Source organism: Oryx dammah, unplaced genomic scaffold (genome assembly GCF_014754425.2).
Source record: "Oryx dammah isolate SB20612 unplaced genomic scaffold, SCBI_Odam_1.1 HiC_scaffold_27, whole genome shotgun sequence".
NCBI lineage: Eukaryota > Metazoa > Chordata > Mammalia > Artiodactyla > Bovidae > Oryx > Oryx dammah.
Window position 1 is genome coordinate 120,174,214 of NW_024070211.1, and position 27,461 is coordinate 120,201,674.

General features: G+C 38.1%; 1 protein-coding gene across 3 annotated transcripts in view; it reads left to right on the forward strand.

The window, feature by feature from the left end:
- The window catches only part of UBE2E3 (ubiquitin conjugating enzyme E2 E3), an 89,962-nt gene that overhangs the window by 58,378 nt on the left and 4,123 nt on the right, over positions 1 to 27,461 (forward strand). For all 3 annotated transcript variants that reach the window (XM_040227737.1, XM_040227738.1, XM_040227739.1), the window contains exon 4: positions 24,881 to 25,013. In XM_040227737.1, coding sequence (XP_040083671.1) covers positions 24,881 to 25,013 — 133 coding nt within the window. The remainder of the gene's footprint in view (positions 1 to 24,880; positions 25,014 to 27,461) is intronic.

Here is a 27,461-nt window from a genome sequence, read left to right on the forward strand (position 1 = left end):
AGATGGTTTGTTATGAGGAGTTTTGCATCTATGTTCATTGGTAGATTAGCTTTTAACTTTAAAAAAATTCTACTTTATTAGCCTATTTTTAATATCAAGTTTATATTGGCCTCAGAAGAAAGTTTTTGGTTCTTTAAAAAGTTTTAAAGTTGGAATGATATTCTGCTCAAGGTTTAATAAAACTCTTCCATAAAGCAATATTTGGACCTGGTAGTTTTATATTTGCAGTGGCTTGGCATAGCAGAAAGGTGGAGATTACCTCTTACAGTCTCATAGTCTGCTCCTTTCAATAATTTATGTTTTGCTAGGAGTAGGACCATTTGTCCAAGTTTCTTTTTTTTTCCATGTTTATTGTTTGTGCCCCTTTTTTCAGTCTCATCAGAGGTGTTTATATTTTGCTGCTGCTGCTGCTGCTAAGTTGCGTCAGTTGTGTCCAACTCTGTGTGACCCCATATATTTTGCTAGCCTTGTCCAAAACTTTTTTTTTTTTCCAAATTATTTATTTGTCTGCATTGGGTGTTAGTTGTGGCATGTCAGGGAATTCCCTGAAGCATTTATCCTTACAGCTTTTGGGTTTTGTCTTTTAAAAATACCTTATTTCTCTGTGTGGTGTGTGAGAGAGAGAGAAAATTCAGTTTGATGATCTCTGAAAAGTAATTCATTTATATTGATTGAATTGGGATTTGTTTGTACCGTTTACTTAGGACTTTCCATTTTTCTATCATTTCCTGTCCCTGTCTCACTGTTACCTCTTGTACTTCTTTCTCCCTTTTTAAATTTATTGAAGGTTTTTTACAGGCTTATTAGTTTCTCTTTTTTCTTCATCAGTTCAGTTGCTCAGTCTTGTCCGACTCTGCAACCCCATGGACTGCAGTTCCCCCTCAGGGAGCCGTCAACCTTTCCCAGCATCAGGGTCTTTTCCAGTCAGTTTTCCTCATATTTTGCCTCTTTATCTATTTTTGGAAGATACACACATTATTTTCTTATGGTTCCCTTGAAACATTACCATGTCTACTTAAAGAAGTAGACACCCTCTCATATAGTACAAGGATTGTGGAACATTTTAACTCCCTATCAGCTCCTTTTCAGATTCAAAATGTTTCCAGACTTAAAGATTTTTAAAACTCCATTGTTTCTAACTCACAGTTTGCTAGGCTCACAAATGCAACTTTTTAACCTGTGCTTATCATCCAAGAGTTTCTTTCTGCAATGGGAAACCTGCACCAGGGGAGGGAGTCCATTAGCAAATCTGGAAACCCAACATTGCTGATCACCAGTGTCCTGAGGTTTTTCCGCCTCTGAAGCAGCAGAAGCTTCCAGTGCTGCTTCGAGCAAGTACCTTGTGCAGTTTTCTTTGGGAGACATCTCTGACAAAGTGACCTCTCCTATTGAAGTAATACCTTACCAAAGCTAAAGCAAACCTCATTTCAAAGGAAAAGAAAAATAGAACATGACCCTACTTATTCATATAGTAGCAGTTGTATGAAATAACATATTAAACATTAATTTTTAATTGGTGACATTTATTTCTCTGCAGAGTCAGCTTCTGCTATCTGATAAAGATTATATTATTCTTTCATACGTAGAGACTACAGAAAAAACCATTTAACTAACTTATTCAAATGACCCCTAACAAAGGAAACCTCTGTAACAGATAATATAAATAGGATAATGACGTTCCAAAAAGTATTTGAGGGGGAATCATTTGCTGTTTTTGAATATGTTTTCTGCATCTTAGAATTTTCTCATTTGTGTGCATTTCTTTATTAACTCTCTCAGTCTTCTTTACCAGGTATTTCTTTTACAGTCTCTGAAAATGTGAAAGAAAAATTTTCAAATATATCACCATAATCTGGATATGCAAAGGAAATAAGATTGAAACAATATAATTTTAAAGTGTGCTTCCTTATTCTCAACTATGATTCAGAAACACTGTAATTTATAGGCAGATGTTTCACATAATTTTACGATTATCTAACACTATCTGAAATCTCTTGGAGGTAGCATGTCTCAATATTATTTTATGCCCTTCTCAAATTTTAGTATGTGTTAGAACTGTATTTCATTTTTATTCATGTTGAAGTTTCAAAGCAGGTACTGAGAGGGACAAAATGTAGCCTTTAACTGGGGAAAGGATTTTAGTACTAGAAATATAACTTTATCATTGTCATGGAAATTTTTACTAAATTTAAAGGATGTATACTAATACCTGGTTTGAGAGTTGTCATTTATGAAAAGTAGAGAAAGGGGTAGGAAAACACTAGTATTTTATATAATTCCAGGTAAATAAATTTTATGTAGATAAATGACAAAATCACGACTTAGTATTCCGAACTTTTAATTTGTGTTTATTATAGCAGAGGAGCAATTTCATTTCAGTATTTGTGTGTATATCATTTCAGGGACAAAACTATTTTCAGGAGTTAAAAGTGAAGCCTGCAAGTGAAAAATTTCTAAGATACTTGCTATTCTGTGATTTGTATGATGTAAGGAGATATATATTTATATATATGGAGATAGACATAGATTGTTGTTCAGTTGCTCAGTCATGTACAACTCTCAGTGACCCTATGGTTTGCAGCAAGCCAGGCTTCCGTGTCCTTCACCATCTCCAGAGGTTGCTCAAATTCATGTCTGGTGAGTCAGTGATGCCATCCAACTATTTCATTCTGGGTTGTCCCCTTCTCCTCCTGCCTTCAATCTTTCCCAGCATCAGGGTCTTTTCTAATGAGTTGGTTCTTCACATCAGGTGGCCAAAGTATTGGAGCTTTAGCTTCATCATCAGTCCTTTCAATGAATATTCAGGATTGATTTCCTTTAGAATTGACTGGTTTGATCTCCTTGAAGTCCAAGGGCTCTCAAGAGTCTTCTCCAACATCACAGTTCAAAAGCATAAATTATTCAGTGCTCAGCTTTCTTTATGGTCCAACTCTCACATACATACATGACTACTGGAAAAACCATAGCTTTGACTAAATGAACCTTTGTTGGCAAAGTAATATCTCTGCTTTTTAATATGCTGTCTAGGTTTGTCATAACCTTTCTTCCAAGGAGAAGCGTCTTTTAATTTCATGGCTGCAGTCACCATCTGCAGTGATTTTGGAGTCCAGAAAAATTAAGTCTGTCAAGGTTTCCGTCGTTTCCCCATCTATTTGCCATGAAATGATGGGACTGGATGCCATGGTCTTAGTTTTTTGAATGTTGAGTTTTAAGCCAGAGTGAAACTCTCCTCTTTCACCTCCATCAATAAGCTCTTTAGTTCTTCTTTGCTTTCTGACATATGGATAGTGTCATCTGCATATCCGAGGTTGTTGATATTTCTCCCAGCAATCTTGATCCAGCTTGTGCTTCATCCATCCTGGCATTTTGCATGACATACTCCTTTCCCTATTTTGTACCAGTCTGTTGTTCCATGTCTGGTTCTAACTATTGCTTCTTGACCTGCAGACAGGTTTCACAGGAAGATCAGGTGGTCTGGTATTCCTGTCTCTTGAAGAATTTTTCCAGTTTGTTGTGATACACACAGTCAAAGGCTTTAGTGTAGTCAATGAAGCAGAAGCAGATGTTATTCTAGAATTATCTTGCTTTTTATATGGTCATCAGTTTGATGTTCACAGTTTGATCTCTGGTTCCTGTGCCTTTTCTAAATCCAGTTTGAACATCTGAAAGTTCTCAGTTCACGTATTCTTGTTGGAGCCTAGCTTGGAGAATTTTGAGCATTGCTTTGCTCCATGTGAAATGAATGCAGTTGTGCAGTAGTTTGAGCATTTTTGGCATTGGGATGAAAACTGACCATTTCCAGTCCTGTGGCCACTTCTGAGTTTTCCAAATTTGCTGGCATACTGAGTGCAGCACTTTAACAGCATCATATTTTAGGATTTGAAATAGCTCAGCTAGAATTCCATTACCTCCTCTACGTTTAACTTTATTCATAATGATGCTTCCTAAGGCCCACTTTGCACTCCAAGATGTCTGGCTCTAGGTGAGTGATCACACCATCGTATTTATCTGAGTCCTTAACTGTTTCTAAGTCATTATATCTTTTTTTTTGTATAGTTTTTCTGTGTATTCTTGCCACCTTTTCTTAATATCTTCTGCTTGTTAGGTCCATAGTGTTTCTGTCCTTTATTGTGCCCCTTTTGCATGAAATCTTGATATCTAATTTTCTTAAAGAGATCTCTAGTCTTTCCACTTGAGTAATAGTTTGGCAATTGGTTGTTATACACTTACCGTATGACTCTTTGTTGTGGTTTGAACTGTGCCCACTCCCACCCCTTCCCATCCAAAACTATGTCTCAGTGCTCAGTCTTGGTACATTAGAATCTGACCTTATTTAGAATAGTCATTGCAGCTTAATACAAGGCCTCACTTTAGTCAGTTCAGTTCAGTTCAGTCACACAGTCGTGTCCGACTCTTTGCAACCCCATGGACTGCAGCATGCCAGGACTCCCTGTCCATCACCAACTCCCAGAGTTTAGTCAAACTCATGTCCATTAAGTCAGTGATGCCATCCAACCATCTCATCCCTCTGTCGTCCCCTTCTCCTCCTGCATTCAGTCTTTCCCAGCATCAGGATCTTTTCAAATGAGTCAGTTCTTCACATCACTTGGCCAACGAATTGGAATTTCAGCTTCGCATTAGTCCTTCCAGTGAATATTCAGGACTGATTTCCTTTAGGAGGAACTGGTTGCATCTCCTTGAAGTCCAAGGAACTCTCAAGAGTCTTCTCCAACACCACAATTCAAAAGCATCAATTCTTCGGCACTCAGTTTTCTTTATAGTCCAAGTCTCACATCCAAACATGACTACTGGAAAAATGATAGCCTTGACTAGATGGACCTTTGTTGGCAAAGTAATGTCTCTGCTTTTTAATATGCTGTCTAGGTTGGTCATAAGTTTTCTTCCAAGGAGCAAGCATCTTTTAATTTCATGGCTGCAGTCACCATCTGCAGTGACTTTTGAAGCCCCCCAAAATAAAGTCCGTTACTGTTTCCAGTGTTTCCCCATCTATTTGCCATCAAGTGATGGGACTGGATGCCATGGTCGTAGTTTTCTCCATGCTGAGTTTTAAGCCAACTTTTTCACTCTCCTCTTTTACTGTCATCAAGAGGTTCTTTAGTTCTTTACTTTCTGCGATAGGGTGATGTCATCTACATATCTGAGGTTATTGATATTTCTCCCAGCAATCTTGATTCTAGCTTGTGCTTCATCTGGTCTAGCATTTCTCATGATGTATTCTGCATAGAAGTTAAATAAACAGGGTGACAATATAAAGCCTTGACGTACTCCTTTCCCGATTGTAACCAGTCTGTTGTTCCATGTCCAGTTTTAACTGTTGCTTCTTGACCTGCATACAGATTTCTCAGGAGGCAGGTAAGGTAGTGTGGTATTCCCATCTCTTGAAGATTTTTCCACAGTTTGTTGTGATCCACACAGTCAAAGGCTTTGGCATAGTCAATAAAGCAGAAGTAGCTGTTTCTCTGGAACTCTCTTGCTTTTTCGATGATCCAGCGGATGTTAGCAATTTGATCTCTGGTTCCTCTGCTTTTTCTAAATCCAGCCTGAACATCTGGAAGTTCACAGTTCACGTACTGTTGAAGCCTGGCTTGGAGAATTTTGAACATTACTTGAGTAGGGAGTTCTTAATCCAATATGACTTAGTCTAGTATGAATTCAGCACTTCTCCCAAGAAGAGGAGAGAGACAGGGAGCGTAGAGGGAAGAGGGGGTACTTCTGACGATTACAGACATATCAGCTAAGTAAAAGACATGGGCAGGTTCTTTCCTAGCAGTTTCAAGAGAGCATGGCCCAACCAACACCTTGATTTTACACTTCCAGCCTCCAGAGCTGGAAGAGAATAAATTTCAGTTTTTTTAAGCCACTCAGTTTATGATACTTTGTTTGTTACAGCAATTCTAGGAAACGAGTACACCCACCAATATCACTTACTGGCATTTACTTAAGGGAAATGAAAACGTTTTTACAGAGATGTACTTTGAATATTTATAGTGGTTTTAGTCCTAATAGCCAAAAGCTGAAAACAACCCATTGTCTACAAACTGGGTGAGTGAATAAAAATTGTGATATATCTGTATAATAGAAGGAACTACTGATTCACACCAAAACATGAATGAGTCTGAAGAGATTATGCTGAATGTATGAACTCAGTCACAAAGCTCTGTGTACTCTCTATTTCTACTGATAGAACATTCTAGAAAAGGAAAAACTGTGACAATAGAAAGCAAAACAGTTGTTCTTAGGGGATAGGGGTGAGGAGAGATTAACTGCGAGGAGTATGAGGAAACTTTTTTGGGGTGGTGGAAATGTTTGCCGTGGTGATTGTGGTGATACTACAAGGAGATATATATATATATGTATGTATGTTGCAACCTAACCAGTTATCCACTTCAAATTGTGACATTGTGTTATAAATTATAACTCAACAGACAGCAAGAAGATCAAACCAGCCAGTCCTAAAGGAAATCAACTGTGAATATTCATTGGAAGGTCTAGTGCTGAAGCTGAAGTTTCAATACTTTGGCCACCTGATGTGAAGAGCCAACTCATTGGAAAAGACTCTGTCTGATGCTGGGAGAGGTTGAGGGCAAGAGGAGAAGGGGGTAACAGAGGACGAGATGGTTGGATGTCATCACTGACTCAATGGACATGAGTTTGTTCAAACTCTGGGAGATAGTGAAAGACAGGGAAGCCTGGTGTGCTGCAGTTCATGAGGTCGCAAAGAGTCAGACACAACTTAGTGACGCAAGAAAGCTGGTTAATACATTTAAGAAGGAATATAATAAATGGTTCCATTGAGTATATAGTGAATATGTCTTTTTAGGTTGAATGAAAAAAAAACATTTAAAATCATACAGATGGTACTTTTGGCCAGCATAAAATTTCTGAGAGCAGTGTCAATTGTACAATCAAGAAGAACTGTATCTCAAGAACTTAAAAGTGAGTTCATGTCCTCTAGAGAAGGGTTCTGGTGATGATGAAGACCCTGGCGTCAAGGAGTTGAATAAAATTTTAACAAAATAAGAGAGTGAAGAAAAGCATTATTTGCAAATTAATTTCTTACTGGGTGATTTAAATATCTATAAGCTAGGGAATTATTTTAATGATCTAATTATTTTAAATGATCTTTTAACAGTTTCCTTGACTTTCCTAAAAATTGATGTGTTTAGATTGGAAGCAAAAAAACTTTGTATCTCTTTGTACTGGGAACATGGTAGATTGCGTTATATTCAGGCATGCATAGAGCCTTCTGTTCTACACAGTTAAGCAGAGTTGATACATCCTGCTTCATCCTTCCATGGGACATTGAACCTTCCATGAGACACAGTTTTGCATATTATGCTGTTTGGCATATAACCATTATGTAAATCTAGATGTATGATGTTTTATTTCTCTTTATTTTTGTCTCTACCATGGTCTACAGTGCCTGACTTGATGTTCGTAAAATAATTTTAGGTGGATAGAACAAAAATATTTTTGTAAAGAATCAGTCTCATGCCATGATGCCTTTTATCATGCTTGACATTTACTCAACAAGCATTTATTAAGTGTTATGTGGAAAGCATTGTACTGGCTGCTTTGGGACGTATAAAAATGCTGTGATATCTAAACTTTTATGGTTAGAAGTAGGCTCTCTTTGGTGTAAAGTATGGACTAAAGGATGAGGGCGGGTAATCACTGGTGCTTTCATGTCTGCATGTGTGCTCAGCCGCTTGGTTCATAGGTTAAAATACTGGAAAAATACTTAGTTTGATGATAAAGGAAATCACTTTTCAGCAGCTGTAATACTCAGAGTAATCATAGAGTAAATGTTTAACAAAACAGTTCTGAGATTTTTATAAAACTATTCTCCTTATTGTCACGTTGTTAGGTTAATTAAAAGAGTTGGACTGTGCAGTAAATGAAATAGTCTTTACCTTGAAAGAACATGGAGGCTTGAATTTTGATAAGCAGACTCGTAGAGGCTCCTTCTGATGCTTCAGCACATCTCCTTTGCTTTATAAAGAAGTACAGTGAAAAGTAGTGCTTCAGAGATTCACTGGCATTTTTTTTTCCTTTTTAAAGTAGATGGTAGAGTGCTTAATAGCACTTGAGACAAAGGCTCCTCATAGGAGCATTGAACAGTAATGGAAGCTTTGTATGAAATATCTTTTATATCAGTGATTGGTATAGCTCAATACTAGTTGTTAAAATAGATGTAGAGTTTTCTGTGAGTGCCGTGACGCACAAAGATTCTTACTAGTGCAAATTGTGGTGGGTTTTGTCTGTCTGTAGAGTAGACTTATTATATGTTCTTTCCATGGCTGGCGCTCTCACTCGATGGATTGAATGGCAACCAGGACTTGAACATGAGGCAGTGTAGTTAGGAGAGCATTGGAATGTGAGGCAGAAGACCTTATCTCTCATCTGGGCAGACCTTAGCGCTGTTGGCTTCGCACTATTAATATTAGGTGTCTATCCCTTAGGCAAGAAAAAGCAATCGGAAATGAAGAATATTTGTGAAGGCTTCTGTAATATCTGTCAAAGCTAAAAAGATTAATGCTAACTGAACTGTAGGCTTTATTCAAATTTTTTCCCACTAATACTGTTTTTTTTTTTTTTTTGGTGCCAGGATCCATTCCAGGATACCACAATGCATTTAGTTGTCATATGTCTTTGTTCTAACATACCAGTTTTGAAGAATGATTTAGTTTTTTGAGATGTTTAACAATTAATGTTTGTTCGCCTGTTTTAGGAAGCAGAGAATGTGTACTCAGCATCACTCAGGCTTGTCAGCTCGAGGCTGTTATTGTGAACATGTTACCATTTGGTGCCTTCAGGAGTTGTTCAATGTTTTTATCTGCCTGACCTCAGGCTTCTCGGCTCTCCCATTTGTGTAACCCAACCAAAAAACTGAACAGCAGTGGGTATTAGATGACTTCAACGGGGAGAAGTCACTATAGCATTAGGGAGGCCTTTCTATTAATTAGTTCTAATAAAGTATATTGAAAGAGGCAGGGATGATCATGGAGGTAGGAGAAATGGTATGCTCAAAGTTGTTTGAAATTTTTCCAAGGATTCCAGAGGATTTCTGAACCTTCCCAGTACAATTAGTTGGCTACTTCCATTCTTGTGTTATCAGAACACTTGCTTAAAAGGGTTTGTTGAATGATTGGATACGCGGCCTGGAGAAGAAGGAAGCTTAAAATTCAAGTCTGTGTAACTGAAACGATAAGTGAAAGTGCTGTATTTTAAAATAACAATATTTTCTGATTATCAAAGTATAATTATTACAGAATATTTGATAAGACACAAAAGCAAAAATACACATAATAAAAATCAACTATGATTCCACTGTAGACATAACCACTTTTAATATTTTCATCTAACTTATTTAAAATATATATACACATATTTTTTATACATTTTGATTACCACTAATACAGTTTTGTGACACTTCTCCACATTAACCTGTTACGAGCATTTCTCCATGTCAGTAAATAATCTTCATAATCATGATTTTTAGTGACAATTTTATAGTTCATTGAAAACCTCATCATTTAACTGTTACCATTTTGTTGGACATTTGAGTTTCATTGTTAATTTGCTTTGAGCCTCCTTATACAAAAGTCTTTATCCACATCTCTGTTTATTCTCTTAGGACAGCTTCTTAGAAGGGGGATCACTTGACCAAATGGCTCTTGACACTTGTGGCTAAAGAACTTTTAAAAAGTTCACTCCTCTCTCCATCCATCAGTATTGTGTGAGCATGACTGTTCCTCCCACACTTTTGCTGTCAAGTACTATAATTTTTGGTCTTTAGAAGGGCCAGGTTTTGTTTTGAAGATTATTTTGACCTTGTTGAGTTTGAGGTGACAGTTGGACAGATAATTATGACATTCAGTAAATGCAAAATATACAGTACTACAGTTCTAGACTTAGAAACAATCTATATGTAGTTTCTGTGAAATGTTATCTCAAAGCTATATATATATATAGAGAGAGAGAGAGAGGGAGGGAGTGTGTATGTGTAATGATATCTGTGATATCAAAAAGGTAGGGTATGTAAGACTGAACTTTAGGGTAAATCCAGATAATAAGAGATGGAAGTGGGGGAAAAAAGGATCTTTCAAGGTGACAGAATGCAAGTGTTCATCAGTAGGAGGTTGTGGTTTCTATAAGGTCTTATCCTAAGGAGTGTTTGATTTTAGCTTACCGTGCAGCAGCTGCTTTTGTAATTTCACATTTCTAACCTGGTTTCAGTATGCAGTGTTATGTTCTGTGTCACATAGATTAATGTATCCTTGATTGTTTCAGTAAATCTTTTACTGTTTTATATTCTTTTAGATGATATTACTAAAGTCTCTGAATGATAGTTGCAGGCGTTAAACTATTTAGGTCTGTTTTAAAAGTGTTTTATAGCTTGATGGTCATAATGATATCTAGTGATATTACTGGTTAATGTTCTAGATTTAATAATCGTTATAATTAATAATGTGTTTTCCCAAATTATGTGGAATTTTCTGTGTGTTACAAGGTGAACTGAGAGAAATTACTAAATATAAATAGGATTTAGAATATTATTTTACCCATCTATGATTGCTCTACCTGATACTTATAAGTCAACCTCTGCTTTGTAATCAGAGAAGGAGAAGGAAATGGTAAGAAAGCAAAGAGGAAGAGCAGGGATCTTAAACTATGATAAAACATTTTACTTTTTAGAGACAAATGTATAGGCAAAATTACTTGTGCGTTGTATGAGTAAGAATGTTTTTGAGACAGTTTCTCATTTGACCACACTTTTAAAAATTGTTGTATTCTATTGGGCTTCCAGCAGAAGCCCATTCTGTTGGTTGGTAACTCTGATGGTAAAGAATTCTTCCAGGAATGCAGGAGACCTAGGTTTAATCCCTGGGTTGGGAAGATCCCCTAGAGAAGGGAATGGCAACCCACTTCAGTATTCTTGCCTGGAGAATTCCATGGACAGAGGAGTCTGGCATGTTGCAATCCATGAGATCACAGAGTCAGACATGACTGAGCAACTAACATTGCTTGCCTGGAAAAGGACAGGAACCTGGTGAGCTACAGTCCATGGGGTCGCAGAGTTGGACACGACTGAGCAGCTAGCACACATGTTGCTGGTTATCATTGTAGCTTTTGGGGATGGTGATGGAGGAGTTGTCCAGGGAGGCTACCATGCCCCTGGCTGAGCCCAGCAGAGCAGCATCACCTTCATAAATTCACTGTAATCCAAGATGATAATGAGTTTTGGCAAGAAGTTACTGTAGCCTATTAACATCTGTCTGCACAATAGGAGTACAGAGCCTAGGTAATTATGTCATAGCTGAGTATTTTCCCATTCTTCCTGCATATCCGCTCTCCCCCCTCCCCCAAGGCCTTTTGAATGTTTTTGGCTACACTTTATATCACCTGATGACCTTTTAAATCTCTCTTAAGCTCAGGCCACACCCCACACTTCACACTGATTAAGTCAAAATCTCTCAGCGCTACAGCCTAAGGATCAGTAATTTTTAAAGCTCCATGGTTGATTCCAGTTGGCAGCCAAGGTTGCAACCCATGGCTTCAGATATAGTAATATCATTGGTGAATTTAGTAGTTCTTAAGAGTGTTGCTTATTAAAATCACCTGGGAGATTTAATACCCAATGTTCCTCCCCTCCCTCTCCCCTTATTATTTGAGTTGAACCAGTTTTAACTGAAAGGAATATAGTCCATTCCCTAGATATGTTAGGACGAAACAAAACATAAAACAAAGGATTAGTTCATTAAGTACTCTTTTGGGGAGAAATCCTGCTTATGTAAGTGACTTTGCATTTAACTAGCATTATTTCATGTTTCATATTTCAAGACTTCCCTGGTAGCTCAGATGGTAAAGTGTCTGCCTACGATGTGGGAGACCTGGGTTCAGGCCCTGAGTTAGGAAGATCTCCTGGAGAAGGAAATGGCAACTTGCTCCAGTATTCTTGCCTGGAAAATCCCATGGATGGAGGAGCCTGGTAGGCTACAGTCCAAGGGGTCGCAAAGAGTTGGACACGACTGAGTGACTTCACTTTCGCTTTTCATTTCATGTTCATAATTTTGTGATATTTGTGCAGTATTTGTACAGCTTCTGTGAGGGCAAAGATTTTTCTGTTCATCACTCTGCTTTCAGTACCTAACAGTGCCCAGCAAATAGTGGCTGCTCGGTAAATGTTACAAGAATGGGCCATTAGCACTGAATTTTGAAAGTACCTTGCTTACTGTTTTATATCTATATGTACTACCTATGTTACGAAGCTTTATAATTACATTATCCACTAAGGAAAAAGCTCTTTCATAAAACAGAACATAAGCAGGAAATAGATTTATTTAATTTTGAAAAATTTTTGCAGGTCAGGGATTCAGTTCGGGCTTCATAAAGTTTTGAACGAAAATGGAGCGTACAGCACACAGTTCATACTTGGCACTCAAACTTTAAAACAAACCATACAGAAAAACTAAAAGACAGATCTGTGCTTAATTTAACTTTAATGATAAACTAGACAAGAGCTTGGCACATTTATCAACTTGTTAGTTGTTTTTTACCCAGTCATAGTCTGTCCTAAAGTATTCAGTAGAGGATGGTAAATTAAAATGAGATGATCCTGTTAAATATGATTGACACATGATACAGATTTACAGTATATTGGCAAAGCTTAAACTTTGGACAAATTAACATAAATTAATTTTGGATGTTAATCTCTCTTTTGCTTTGCTCCAGACTTTATAATGTGCAAGGAATGGGGGCAAGGATGCTACGTAAGAAAAGATAAGTCATTCTACCCAAGACATCTAAAAGCTTTTATTAAATCTTTGTTATTCCAGAATTAGAGTGTCTCAGGTGCCCAAGTGCTAGGACTGAGGAAAACAAACATATCATAAATTCACTCTGCCTGTTTAAAACCCTGTGTGGTTTAGATTTCCTCCTGTGGTCTTGGTACTTGAGTCACATAAAACTCACTGGGTTGTTTTTTTCCCCCTTATTTTTTTAATTAAGTTTTTTAAAAAAAGGCAAAACTTTTTTTTTTTTTTGGTACATAAGAAACAATTTAGAATAGGATAGAAAAGAGTATACAGTGAAAAGTAGGTTTCCTTTGTACTACAGAGCACCAGATTCTTCTTAGAGGAAAGCATATTAGCATTTTCTTGTATATCTTTCCAGAAAGTCTGTTTATATTGCCAACATGCACATGCAGGTAGCCGTTGCAGTTTATACCTGTAATAGAGGTATTTGTATCCATTGCTCTGTACTCTCCGCTTTCTTTTTTGTTCCCCCACCCACCCTATTTAACATGTCTTACAGATCTTTCCGAATTACGTTTTTATTTTCCTCACTATGAGTTGGTGTGGTCCCCATATTCTTAGCAGATGAAGTCTTCTCTAGTCTAACGTCCTTTTCAAAGCCACATTTCCCCCCATAGCTCTTCATGTAATTAATCTCTTTTGCTTTGCTCCCATTTACTTTTTTTGTCATTCTATTACATACTTGTCATGGTCTGCTATATATTATCATGATTTATATGTGGTTTTCTAAGTGTCATCTCCTCATCCCTGTCTTTTTCCATAATCTGGTTTATCCTCATCTGCAGGACCTTAGTTACCACCTGTGCACTCAGGTCTCAGAAATTTGTATCTACTCTGAGTTGTAGATATTTAACACAAAGCTTTGACATTGTGATACATCTGTTTCTTGTGTATTTCTTGTGTATCTTAAAGGCGTCTTAATCCTAGCATGTCCATCTTCTTTTCCATTGTCTCTATCCTAGTATCTGAATGCATCTCAGTTGTACATCCAGAAAACTGAACTGTTCCTGATATCTTGTTCTCCTGTACCTCCTATATTCCAAAAAACACAAGTTTGGTTGATTTTTATTCCCTAAATCTTTCTCGAATCCATTGTCTTCTCTTTACCTCTAATACTACCTTAGTCTAGTCTGCCTTCATCTTCACCTGAATTATCACAGTAGTCCACTGACCTAGCCTTTTTGGTTCTCTTCTAGACCATTTTCCATTATAGCAATATGAAGAATGTTTTCAAAATGTAAATAGTAGTATGACAGCCCTGCCCCTGCTTAAAATATTTTGATGTCAGGATCTATGATATAGCTCAACAGGGTCCTGCTCTCTCTTCAGTTCACCTCTCACTGCACTCACTCTCTCCTGTTCTCTCTGCATCTACCACACTAGATTGTTTCCAGGCCCTGCCGGTCACCTTGCTCCTTACACTCTGGGCATTTACGTATGCTGTTTAGTGTTCCCCAGCTCTTTGCTTTAGCCTTTTCCTAGTTAACCCCCACTGAGTGTTTCAAATATCATCTCAAACATTGGTTACTCTGCGAATATTCCCTGTGCTTCCTAACTAGGTCACATCCTCCTGTCACTCAGCAAATATACTTGTCCTTTGTAGCACATTCTCTGCTTCTGTGTGTGTGTGTGTGTGTGTGTGTGCGTGCGTGCATGCGCATGCACACAGGTCTGTGTTTATTTGGTTACTCACTATATTCCCAGATAGGCAGTAATTTCCCTGAAGGCAGTGGCCTTTATATCTTGAGTTTTCTGCATAAGTGCTCAGCACAGAGTAGAAGATGCTCAAATCTTTAATGAATAAATGGATGACTTTGTTTCCATTTTCTCCACTGAGTCAGCTGTGGTGAAGTGTGCAAACTTTTGCAAAAGCTCAAGTACATACTTCAGGTTCAAAGTGAATTCATATACTCAACAAGACACAGTATGGCTTAATAAGCAATGCTGCAGACTTCCCAAGGCTTTAAATTTACCAGAAAGAGGCAAACTTTCTGGGGATGGTGAATGGGAAGATAGTTGTGAACTGCTGACAAACTGCTAGGTCTATATTTCAGTTTTCTAAGCCATTTCCCCTCTCCCATTGTCTTATATCATTTTTCCCTAACAGTAAACTCATAGTTACTTTCTATCTAGAGAAATATGACTTTTCCCAGAGCAGTCAGGACTAGTACCTGTTCACTTATAAAACAAATGTTTGAAGTTTGAAAAGAAATATAAAGGTATGGTTAAAGTTGTATTCTCTCTAGATAAACTCATTGTATCTGCCTCCATACTAGCCATGGAGAATTTGGGCAGAGCTACTTACCTGCTGTGAGCCTTCGTTTTCTCATTTGGGGAGCTGGGATCTTACCTCACAGGATTGTTGCGAGGCTTAAATGAGATACACAGCATTTAACGTAGTGACCCTTGGCTGCATCGGCGATTTCCAAATGCTCAGTCAGTGCACGGGGTTACTGTTGTTGTTGCAGCAGCTCTTCCTTTGGGGACATATTTTCCCAATACGAAGGTTGCTTGGTCTGCTTCACACATACCCATTTAGCATTTGATGTACTTAATGTAATTAAATTCTTTCTACATGCCAGGAATATCCCAAAGCCCTGACCGCCATAGATAACCTTGTTAAAGTGAGTTTCTCATTGATCCCTGAGATTACCTTCTCGCCCACACTCCACTTTCGTGTCCCAGGGAAGGTAGAACTCTACAGTCTTCAGCCAACAGAGTGGGAGGGACTGGGAGGAGAAAGGGTGCTGAGTGTTTGCCTTAACAACTTGGAGGGGATAATAGATATTCTTGGTGTCTTCATTAGTAAAAGTCTGGGATCTTCACATATATAGTACTTCATTTAAAGTTATGGGGAAATTGTTTAAACTGACTTATGAACCAGCATTGAAATGACCAGTTGTATTAATGTGGTTAAAATGTGACCCAAGTTCCAAATTAACTGATTTTAAAACAGATTTGGAGGGTATGCATCCCTTTTTAAGTCTGAAACTTTTCATAAACCAACGTTAAAGAAATGGTTACTAACTTGCTTTAATATGGAAACATTTACTTGTTCTTAACTTTATTTGTATTTTTTTAATCAATAAACTTTATTTTTAGAGCAGTTTTAGGTTCACAGCAAAATTGAGTAGAAAGTACGGAGAGTTCCCATAACACCTGCTGTCCGCACATACACAGCTTCCTCACTACCATCTCGTGACACACTGGTACATTTGTTAATGATGAGCCTACGTTTGACACCTGGTCGTCACTCGGTGTCTTTAGCTTACATTAGGGTTCACTCTGGGGTTCACCGTGGGTTTGGATGAATGTATAATGACGTGTGTTCACCACGTATTGGAGGCAGTAGTGTTATAGAACCCACCTGCCCATGCAGGAAACACAAGAGACTCGGATTCAGTTCCTGGGTTGGGAAGATTGCTAGAGAAGGAAATGGCAACCTGTTTCCATGTTCTTGCCTGGGAAACCCCATGGACAGAGAAGCCTGCCGGGGGTCCATGGAGTCACAAAGAGTCGGACGTGACTGAGCGCACACCCAGTCAGTACAGAATAGTTACGCTGTCCTGAAGGTCCTTTGTGTTCATCCTGTCCTTCCCATTAAACCCTATCCACCACTGATCTTTTTACAAACTCCGTAGTTTTGATTTTTTCCAGAACGTCGTATATTTGGAATCATACGACATGTATGAGTCAGATTGGCTTCTTCCACTGAGAATATGCATTTGAGTTTCCTCTATGTCTTTTCATGACTTGATAGCTTACTTCTTTTGAACACTGAATAATGTTCTACCATCTGAATACATTAATACCAATTTATTTATCCATTCACTGATTAAAGGCGATGTTGGTTGCCTCAAAGTTTTGGCCATTATGAAGAAAGCTGCTCTAAACATCCGTGTGCAGGTTTTTGTATAGACATAAGGTTTCAGCTCGTTAAGTTCCAAGGTGCACAGTTGCTGGATTGTGTGGTAAGAGTATATGCTGAGTTTTGTAAGAAATTGGTCAGGCTGCCTTCTGAAGAGGCTTGGCATTTTGCATCCCCACCAGCAGTTAATAAAGTTCCTGTTCCGCCACATCTTCGCCAATATTTGCTGTTGTCAATGATTGGGATTTGGCCACTGATAGAGGTGTGTAGTGGTTTCTTGTTTTAATTTGCAATTCCCTAATGATGTCTTTACATTTTATATTAGATCTGTGATCCATTTTGAGTTTATGTTTGTGAAGGGTGTAAGGTTTGTGTCCAAATTTTATTTTTTTTACCATATGGATGTCCAGTTGTTGGTAGCACCATTTTTTGAAAAAACTGTCTCTGTTGCATTGTATTACCTTGATTCCTTTGTCAAAGGTCACTCGACTTTATGTGGGTCTGTTTCTGGCTTCTGTTTTTGTCCAGTTGGTCCATTTGTCTGTTCTTTTGCCAGTTCCCCAGTGTCTGGGTTACCGTTGCTGTACAGTAAGTCTTGAAGTTGGATAGTGTCAGTCCTCTGACTTCATTCTCCTTTGATACTGTGTTGGCTTTCCTGGGTCTTTTCTCTCATGTAAACTTCATGATCAGTTTGTTGATATCCACAGAGTAATGTGCTGTAGATGGAAAGAACTGACATCTTGACAGTATTGAGTTTTCTTACCCATGAACATAGCGTATTCTCCATTTATTTAGTTCTTCTTTGGTTTTATTTGTATTTGTAATAGATTTTGTATTAATGTAGTGTTTTAAAATTTAGTCATGGTGGATAAGGTCTATTCAGGTCTATGATGAATAGGTTATATGAACATGTTATCTTAGTTCAAGCTCTTTCATTCTTGTAGACATAAACCCATGCTTAAGTAAGAACCTGTATTAATAATTTTTAAATTTTAAATGTGTACTACATGCAGGTATATTTATTTTAGCAGTTTAATGGTTTAAAATGGGACGCTCACCATTGTACTAGTTTTCATAGTTATGTCCGTCTTCTGTCATTGTTGATAGTCTTATCTCCTTGAATTTAATTCAGCCTATTTTAAGATTGCCGTAGGGATAGAAACCATATAGATTTTAGTGCAGATCTTTGCATTTGGCTTTGTATGGTATTAAAAAGCTGTGTGGATAAAGGAGTTGTGTTTTTTAAAAAAGGATATGTATAAAATTGAATCTGTTATTAAGCATTTGAAATTTCTTATGGGGCACTCCAGAACTGTTTATGACCCTTGTAGTAACAGTAATTGCTGAATTAATACTCAAGTGATGAGGAAATGGATTTTGCTAAGATCAGTCTTCCTGCTGCTAATGTTTAAAATAATGTCAGTCGTTAACAATAAGAACAGCTGGTGACAGAAAATTCCCAGGTGCAAGTTTGTCACGCTGTCTTAACTTTCTACCTGCTTTTTACTTGTATTTGTTTTGTGTAGAAGATGTAGTAACTTATGGGAAACACAGTATTTAAAGGGAGGAAAGGAGAAAAACAGTAAAATAAAAGTACTTCTCATTTTCTTAATAGTATTTAAACAAGTTTAAGTCCTTAATTATGGAATTTAACAATTCATCTTTCTTTTTTGGTGTTAGCAAATAGCGAGATTTCAGTAAACAAATTTCCTGTTAATTTTGTCTCTACTTTTGCATAATTCGACTCAGAACTGAAATGGATTTTACTTTTGCTGTGTCAGTAAATTACTAAGTAAATGAACCTTTTCTTCCGAAGTTAATTCAGGTCTACCCCACTATCTGAAAGTAGAGTGCTCCTAGGAAACCTTTGGTAAGCCTAAATGACGTCAAGTGAAGAAGCAGTTACCTTAGGACACGTCTTGCTCACAGTGCACAAAATAAATAAAAATGAAGCACAGATGCCCACAGACATGCAGATCAGAGCTGCGGCAGCTTGACGCTGAGATGCAGAGTGCAGTTCCCGGGGGAGGAGGCTCTTGGTGCTGCTTCTTGCTCAGGACACGCCGCCTCCGTGTTAAATGCAAGTGAAGACTGGTCTCTATTTTCACCTCTCACCTTTTTTTGCAAAAGCAAAGATCCTTTTCAGGTCTCTTTCGGTTGATGAAAACAAGCAGGTCTTTCATAAGAGCAGGCATAAAGTGGCATGAGGATGGCATAAAGTGAATTTTTAAAAAGTAGGGGATACCCGTATAAAGAAAAAGTTCCTTTTTCACTTTCTCCTTTCCCTTTTTCTTTCCCTTTCCCCTGCCATTAAACATGCTCTAAGATCTCACTTTCATTTCCACTTGGGCAGATCGCATAACACTCTAGTCACTTCGAATGATTAAAATACATCTGCTTTTCAGGGCATAAAAAGCCCAGCCCACTGTAAGTTAAAGAGCCCGGTTCACATCTTGCAGCTTCATGGAACTTATATTCTAGTGGGAGACAGACCAATAAATAGTAAGTGAGAGGAACAGATAAAATACATGTTAGAGGCTGATCGGTGCTATGGGAAAAATAGGAAGAGGATGAAATGTGTGGAGATTGTGTGTGGTATTTAGATGAGAGCGGCCAAGACAAGCCTCCCTGAGAAGGTGGGGTTTGAGTCAACAAAGACCTTGAGGTGATGGACCACAAACCATGTGCGTGTCTGAGGAAGAGCGTCCCAGGCAGAGGGACACTGGTGCAGAGGCCCCCAGGTGGGTATGTGCAGTGTGTGTTGGAGAGAGAGTTGTGTAGCCAGCTGAACAAGAAAAAGAGGAGCAGATGAAAAGGATAGCAGCAAACGATAACAGTGCCTTTAGGTCATAGAACTTTAACACAGAATAGGAAGGGAAGCCTTATTATCATGGAGGGTTTTGACCACAGTTATGTGAGCTGATTGACTATTACGCTGTCTGGTTGTCTTTGACAGTAGACTACCGTGGTGGGGTTAGGGTCCCACAGGGAAACAAGGAGGCTACTGTAGTTGAGCCGCCAAAGGATGCTGGTGTTTTCAGTCAAGGTGGAGGTGATCGGGAGAAGTAGTAGAATTTGAGGTATGTTTTGAAGATAAAACCAATGGAATTTACAGATGTGGGATAGAGATGAGTGCTGTCAAGGGTGAGGTCTAGGCGTTTGCTCTGAGGACCGGCCAAAGTAGGGAAACTTGTTAGAGGAATCAGGATCAGGGATTCAATTTGGGGCATGTTAAACTTTTCAAAATTATTGGATTCAAAATATTAGATTTCAAAGTAAAGACTGTTTAATAGGCATTTAGATTTATAGCCCTGAAAATCAATATAGAAATGTAGGCTGGGGATGCAAATTGGTGGGTTCAGAGCTTACTGTTGCTATTGGAAGCCATAAAATAGCAGATCAACAAAAGAGAATATGTAGGGAGAAAGGAGAAGTTGTTTAAGGACTGAGCTGTGAAGGACTGGCAATATTTAGATGTTAGGGAGACACGGAATGGCAACAGTGATTGCCATAGTGATAATGGCATTTAGTGATTGAGAAGGAGGGGCCGAGAAAGTTAGGAGGAAAACCAGTAAGTACAGTGAAGCAGAGAAAGCATATCAAGGAGGAAGAAGTGACTAACTGTGTCTATAAGATGAAGATTGAGGAATGACCAGTCAGAGCAGTGATGAGGTCACTGGTGACCTTGGATGAGAGCTGTTCCAGTGGGGGGGTGGTGGTGGTGGTGGGGTAAGAGCCTGTTAGGGGTAACTGAAACAAGAGCTGGAAGCGGTAGAGGAATCAAGGTTAGCTCAAAGATTCAGGAAATGGCATCTTAGTATTCTTGTGGGCATGATTCACCAGAGAGGGAAAAACTGATGCTCCAGGATGGAGTATAGAATTGTTGGAGTGTTGTTCTTTTTGGAAGAGAGAGACTAAGAACTAGTGGAAAGGTGTCATTAGGACCTGTCCTGCGATTGCCAGCGTTCAGCACCCCTTATCTACTCAGTTACGCCGCGTTGGTAGCAGGTCAGCTACTAGCCTGCAAAATGTTGTGGTTGAATTAGACTGAAGTCAGTCGTATATCCAGCACGCCTCCCCCACCCCGTCCATCTACCTCCCCACTGTGCCACATCTTGGTAGCAGGTGGCACCTTTGAGAAGGTTATTCCAGATAGGGCAGCCAACGAGGGCTGAATTTTAGCACTAACTTACCTTGTGCCGTGCTAAGTTGCTTCACTTGTATCTGACTCTCTGTGACCTCATGGACCGTAGGCCACCAGGCTCCTTTGTCCATGGGGTTCTCAGGGCAATACTGGAATAGGTTGCCATTTCCTTCTTCAGGGGATCTTCCCAACCCAGGGATCAAACCCACATCTCTTTTAAGTCCTGGACCTTAGGCTAGGTGTTCTTAGAACACAACCATGAGCTACAGACCTACTAGGCTTACTCCAAGACAGTGGCTGCTGCTGCTAAGTCCCTTCAGTCGTGTCCTACTCTGTGCGGCCCCATAGATGGCAGCCCACCAGGCTCCTCCGTCCCTGGGATTCTCCAGGCAAGAACACTGGAGTGGGTTGCCCTTCCCTTCTCCACCAAGACAGTGAGGAAAACCACATTTCATATCCTGCTGTTATAACCAGATCTTTAGTGTCTTGTAGCAGAAATAGCGTAACTGAGAAGAAAGCACACTTAAGAACCAAGAATTTGCTGTGGGAGTCCCAGCTCTTCCACCACCTGGAAGAGAGGATTTGAGATGGATGACTTATTTTCTGTGAATTGATTTCTTCAAGTGTAAAAGGAGGGGGTTGAGCGTCAAACAGATCCTTTTCATGCTGAAATTCTGTGAATCACTAAAGTATAGTAATCCCCAGCCATCTCAAGCATAACATAATTCTGCCAAAAACCAGAGTATCACTGAGGATATTCATTCAGTTTCTTTGGAGAATAGCTTTCCTTATATTGCTCCCCAAATATTTGGGATATTTGACTGAAGATTAAATTACACATAGTAGCACAGAAATTATAAGAAGAAATATACATATAGCAAAACCATTAAAGTCAGTAGAGATTTATTCAGATTTCGTCCAGATTCTATCAGAATGTTTTGTAACTGTGAGATATATGGAAAGTTATTTAACTCTCTGAACTTTAGTTTCCTCATCTAAAAAATAGTGATATAATAATAGTATGTTTTATAGGTTCGTAAGGAAAATTCAGTGATATGTGTACTATGGTGCTTTGAAAAATGCTTGGCTTCTTATGAAGTAAACCTTAGCTGCTGCTTTTATCATTGTCATTATTGTTGTCAGGGTGTGGAGAACTTGATGGTTTAGAAGCAGCTCAGTAAAGCAGCTATACTGTAAAAGTCTCACACTGTAGTTTTATAATGATTACTTTGAGTCATCAAGGGAAAAATTAACTTAGAAAAGGAAATGTCATTGAATCAGGTTAAACTGTTTCTTTTTATAAACAAAACTGGTACTTCATTTTGTATCTTTTTAGTTAGAGCGAAAATTCCCTTAGGGAGTATACCTGATTCCCAAATGATTACCAAACAATGAGCTATTACTGTAATTAGTTTCAGTTGTGTATACTTCAAACTTAGAAAATAATGTTTTTCAAAAATATATTTTCTGTAAATAGGCCATAATAGTAAGATTTTATAGTTTATGTATATCTACCTTTAAAATAGGTTTTTGAAACATACGATAAACATTTTGATTGTACCATCAAGTTTTCTACACTCTTTCTGTATGAACTGTTCTCAGAGTGATTATTGATAGCATTGCTTGCTTAATGTTTACAGTCTATAGTTTATGTTTTACCGAATTAAGAATGGCAACCCACTGCAGTGCTCTTGCCTGGAAAATCCCATGGACGGAGGAGCCTGGTGGGCTGCAGTCCATGGGGTCGCTAAGAGTTGCCCACGACAGAGAGTTCACTTTCACTTTTCACTTTGATGCATTGGAGAAGGAAATGGCAACCCACTCCAGTGTTCTTGCCTGGAGAGTCCCGGGGCGGGGGGAGGGGGGCAGAGCCTGGTGGGCTGCCGTCTGTGGGATCACACAGAGTCGGACATGACTGAAGCGACTTAGCAGCAGCAGCAGATCATTTAATGTGTGTTTGAATGTCCTAACGTCATTGCTTTATCAGTGTTGGTTTGCACTTATTTTAAATCAAACATGTGGATTATTTCTAAACTGACAGTCGCTAAAAGAAGAAAAGCATTATATATACTTCAGAGCAGAAAGTTAAGTTAGTCTATAATGTTAGAGAAAAATAGAAGTCTGTAAGGTAAATTTGAAAACTACTGTGAGTTTAGATTTTATTTGAATTATCTGTCATTGTAGTTTATAAATGAAATGATGGTGTTGAACACAATGTAATGTACTCAGGATTTAACACTACCTAGCACTCAGACCTTGAGATACATTCTCACTAAAGGGAACCAGAGCTCCTTGAAGAAGTAGCAGATTCCAAGGATGGAGCCTGGAACATACTATAATGCTAAAAAGTAAGAAAATGCTTCCCCCAAAATGATGGTGGTGTATGATAAGGATACAGGGGTCATTTTGAAGATGTTCCCTTTGGCCAAATCTGGGATAATTTGAGCATCAAGATAATTAAATGCAGTAGGAATGATGCTAAAGCTGAAACTCCAGTACTTTGGCCACCTTAGGTGAAGAGTTGACTCATTGGAAGACTCTCATGCTGGGAGGGATTGGGGGCAGGAGGCAAAGGGGACGACAGAGGATGAGATGGCTGAATGGCATCACTGACTCAATGGACGTGAGTTTTAGTGAACTCCGGTAGTTGGTGATGGACAGGGAGGCCTAGCGTGCTGTGATTCATGGGGTCGCAAAGAGTCGGACACGACTGAGCGACTGAACTGAACTGAAGAATTCTAAATGGTTAGGAAAAAAGATAGGAATCCATGAGATCTCACCAGTAATACACATGTTCATACAGATAGGAGAAGAGAGGGTTCAAGCACCAACTGGTAAATGTGAAGGAAATGCTGACATTGGAAAACTGATTTTATCACTGTCATAGTAAAGTTCACTTAGCCAGGAATCTCAAGTCGATGTTAAATCTAGGGTAGACGTGCTGATGAAGAGTGGGGTATTTGCACGGTCTTAGGCTTCCCTCCTGTTGGTTCAAGCAGTAAAGAATCCGCCTGCAACGCAGGAGACACAGGAGACTCCAGTTCGATCCCTGGGTCAGAAAGATTGCCTAGAGGAGAGCATGGCAAACCACTCCAGTATTCTTGCTGGGAAAAATCCCATGAACAGAGAGCCTTGCAGGCTATGGTCCATGGGGTCACAGAGTCGGACATGCCTGAAGCAACTGAGCACACACACACCGAGTTTCCAAAGACTGCTTCTTGGTTGCAGTCGCATAGTTCTTGATCTGGATAATGAAAATTAACATCACCAGTGTGCCTCTGGATATGACACCCTGGGAAGAACACAGCATCACTTATGTTCTCTTCTAGCCAGGAATGTACTACCTGCATATAATCGTAAGGAAACACCAGACAAGTTCACAGTGATGAGCATTCTATTAAAATAAGAACTGTATTCTTCAAAAATGCTAAATATTGTAGTAAGCAAAGGAAGGCTGAAAGGCTCTGTGTTAAAGGAGACTAAAGACACTGGACATAGATGGTTGATCTCAAGACTGGGATCCTGTATCTGGAGGAAAATTGAAGTTTTCTTTAAGGCATAATTGGGTCAGTTGGCATTATTTTGCAGATTGTAGGTATTGTACAGATTTTACTTTTATTGAAGTTGTAGCTATATTGCAGTTATATTAGGTTGTTTTAGGAAATGATACTGAAATACTTAATGAGGAAAGGACTATGATAGATTGAACTTGGCTTAGAAAAAAAGCACGTTTTGTGTGTGTGTGTGTGTGTGTATTTTAGAAAGGGGAGATGGAGAAAGAGAAAAGGAGTTGACTAAAGCAAATGAACAAAGTGGAATTCTGGATAAAGTTTCTTCGTTCTTGTGATTTTTCTATAAGTTAGAACTGTTTCCATATATGTTTATTCACACATCCCTGCACAAGTTGGGTGAGGGTTATTTCTTTTATATTTATCTCGTACACATTTACCTTTGATACTTAATTGGTTTAAGATGCTAATATTCATAGATCACAGATACACACATTGATTTTTAATTTCTTTTAAATAGTGCTGGGCCTAAAGGAGATAACATTTATGAATGGAGATCGACTATACTTGGTCCACCAGGTTCTGTATATGAAGGTGGTGTGTTTTTTCTGGATATCACATTTTCATCCGATTATCCATTTAAGCCACCAAAGGTAAGAACCTAGAATTGCGTTCTTTAATACTTATTCTTTTCCAGAATCAGTTATCATAAGAGTTAATGTGTGGATGAAGTTACTGTTTTTCATGGATTATGTGGAAACTCTTGTAACCAACGATTTTTAAAATGTGGTAGTAATTGACTTCTGTTTTACAAATAGCTTTGTATACAGTCAGTGGAGAGTGTGTTAAATGTAAATAAAGGTATGCCACTTTGCATATCAATAAGCAAATAAATTATGGTATGAGAGAAAATATCGTATGAACCTTACTTAAGAAACCTGTTGGGATGAAAGGTAAATTTGACAGCTTCTGGAAATAAGAAAATTTTTTGCTGAATACCCTATCGTTATAGATGAAAAAAAAAACAGAAACCTATAGCAAAGAAGAGGGAACTAATACTATTTAATATATTTATTTTGTGCTCACTGTAAGTATGATGCATTAATGAGAGAGAGGCTGAGTGAGAATTATGAGAGAATGAGAGAGGCTAAGTATGCATTATGTGGATAACAGCGAAAAGGGTTGAGTTGTGTCTTGTAATGACTGACAATTATTTTTAAAGTCTTAAACATAGCACTTACTTGACTAGCTTCTTCCTCTGACTTTTCCCTGTAAAATGGTCAAGCCAGCCTTTACTACCATCAGTATTAAGTGTGAGTCTAATTATGCTCTAGTTAGACTTACAAGATGTTGTAGAGAAATGTTAAGCCAGCTTTCATGAAATGTTTTTCTTTTCAATGTAGTTCCTTACATTCCTTCCATTATTTAAAATATGTGTAGCAATTTAGAGCCTCTCCTCACATGGCTGCGTGTTATGTGTGTGTGTAAAAATAATTTTTTTTTAATTCCCTCACTGAATAAGGTAACAACAGTTCCACCTAGTGGTATTTACCTCAAATTGCAGATAGCAGGGTTCCTTATCAACTGCAGGTATTTGCTCACAACTATAGCTGTCAGTTTTTGAGTGCTTTCCTAAATGATCCCATCAGCATCTAAGATTTTTAACTGATTGTTTTATTTAATGTTCTCCAGTATGTCGAGTAGCTCTTGATAGATCAAAGAAAGTGACAAAACCCTCATGTTAATAAAACTGAAGACTGTATTCATACTCAGAATGACACCTGTTAAATTCCAGCATATCATTAACTATTTAGTTTGCCTTAAGTCCTTAAGTTTCCTGTATGATACAGGAAAGCAAAACCTTAGCAAAATAGTTCATGACTGTATCTATTGTAATACTTATTTCTACTTGCCTCATTTTTCATATAGGAAATTGGTTTTAACATGGTAGAAAAATTAGCAGAAAAAGATTTACAAGATTTAGTTTTTATGAAATTGTCTTTATATTTGAGGGATAATTTGTTAAAGGAAAACATATTTTTGTTAGCATCTTTTAATGAAAATAGAAATTGACTATCATAGTTACGTATATATGATTTGTCATCGTTTTGGTTAATACAGTGTTAATTAACTTAGCATGTTAATTTTTTTTGTTAAAGTCTCAATATTTATATTTTCTAGCCCTTTAATGTTGATTCCTTCCTCTTCCCTAAGATGTCTTATATAGTATTTTGAAGCGTTCTTCAGGTCTATAGTTGGACGAGTGAAAAAGAATAAAACTTCTGCTGTTATCTTGGTTTAGGGATAATTGCTTCTCTACAGTTTTGCTTATTTTTGAAGTTCAGATAAGGTGTTGAACTTCTTGAAGAAAAATAGAAATTAAATTCTTTTCTGTTCATTGGTTTAAAAGCTGAAAGTATTCAAAATATTAATCATGTTTTGTAAGCTCTGTATTGAATAGTCAGCTGTCAATGACACTAACATACGTTATTCCCATATTCTAGAGCAGAGCCAATAGAAATATAATGCAGGATACATGTGTCATTTTTTATAGAAACAGTGAAATTAATTTTAATAACATTTTACTTAATCCAGCATGTCCAAAAATACTGTCATTTCAATATGTAATCAATAGAATTATCATGAATGCCCTATTTTACATTCTCTGTTTGGTATTGAGTCTTTGAAATCTAGTGTGTATTTTATACTTTTAGCCCATCCTACTTCTTACCAGCCACATTTTAGGAGTTCTGTGTAACTAGCATGTACTGTGTTAGAACAGTTCTAGAATTATATACAGCAGTTTCTTCTTATCCTCAGAAGCAGAATTCCAAGAGCCTCAGTGGATGCCTGAAATCACAAATAATACCAGACTCTTTATAATGCTGTTTTTCCTATGCATAAATACCAATGATAAAGTTTAATTTATAAATTAGGCACAGTAAGAAATTAACAATAACTAATACTAAAATGAGAGCAATTAGAGCAGTGTACTATAATAAATGTTACGAGATTGTGGTCCCTCTCAATATCGCACACATCGAATGCCTTTTCCATTGTAACTAAGCACCCGTGGCTGTAGCTTTTGCGGCTTGAGGTAC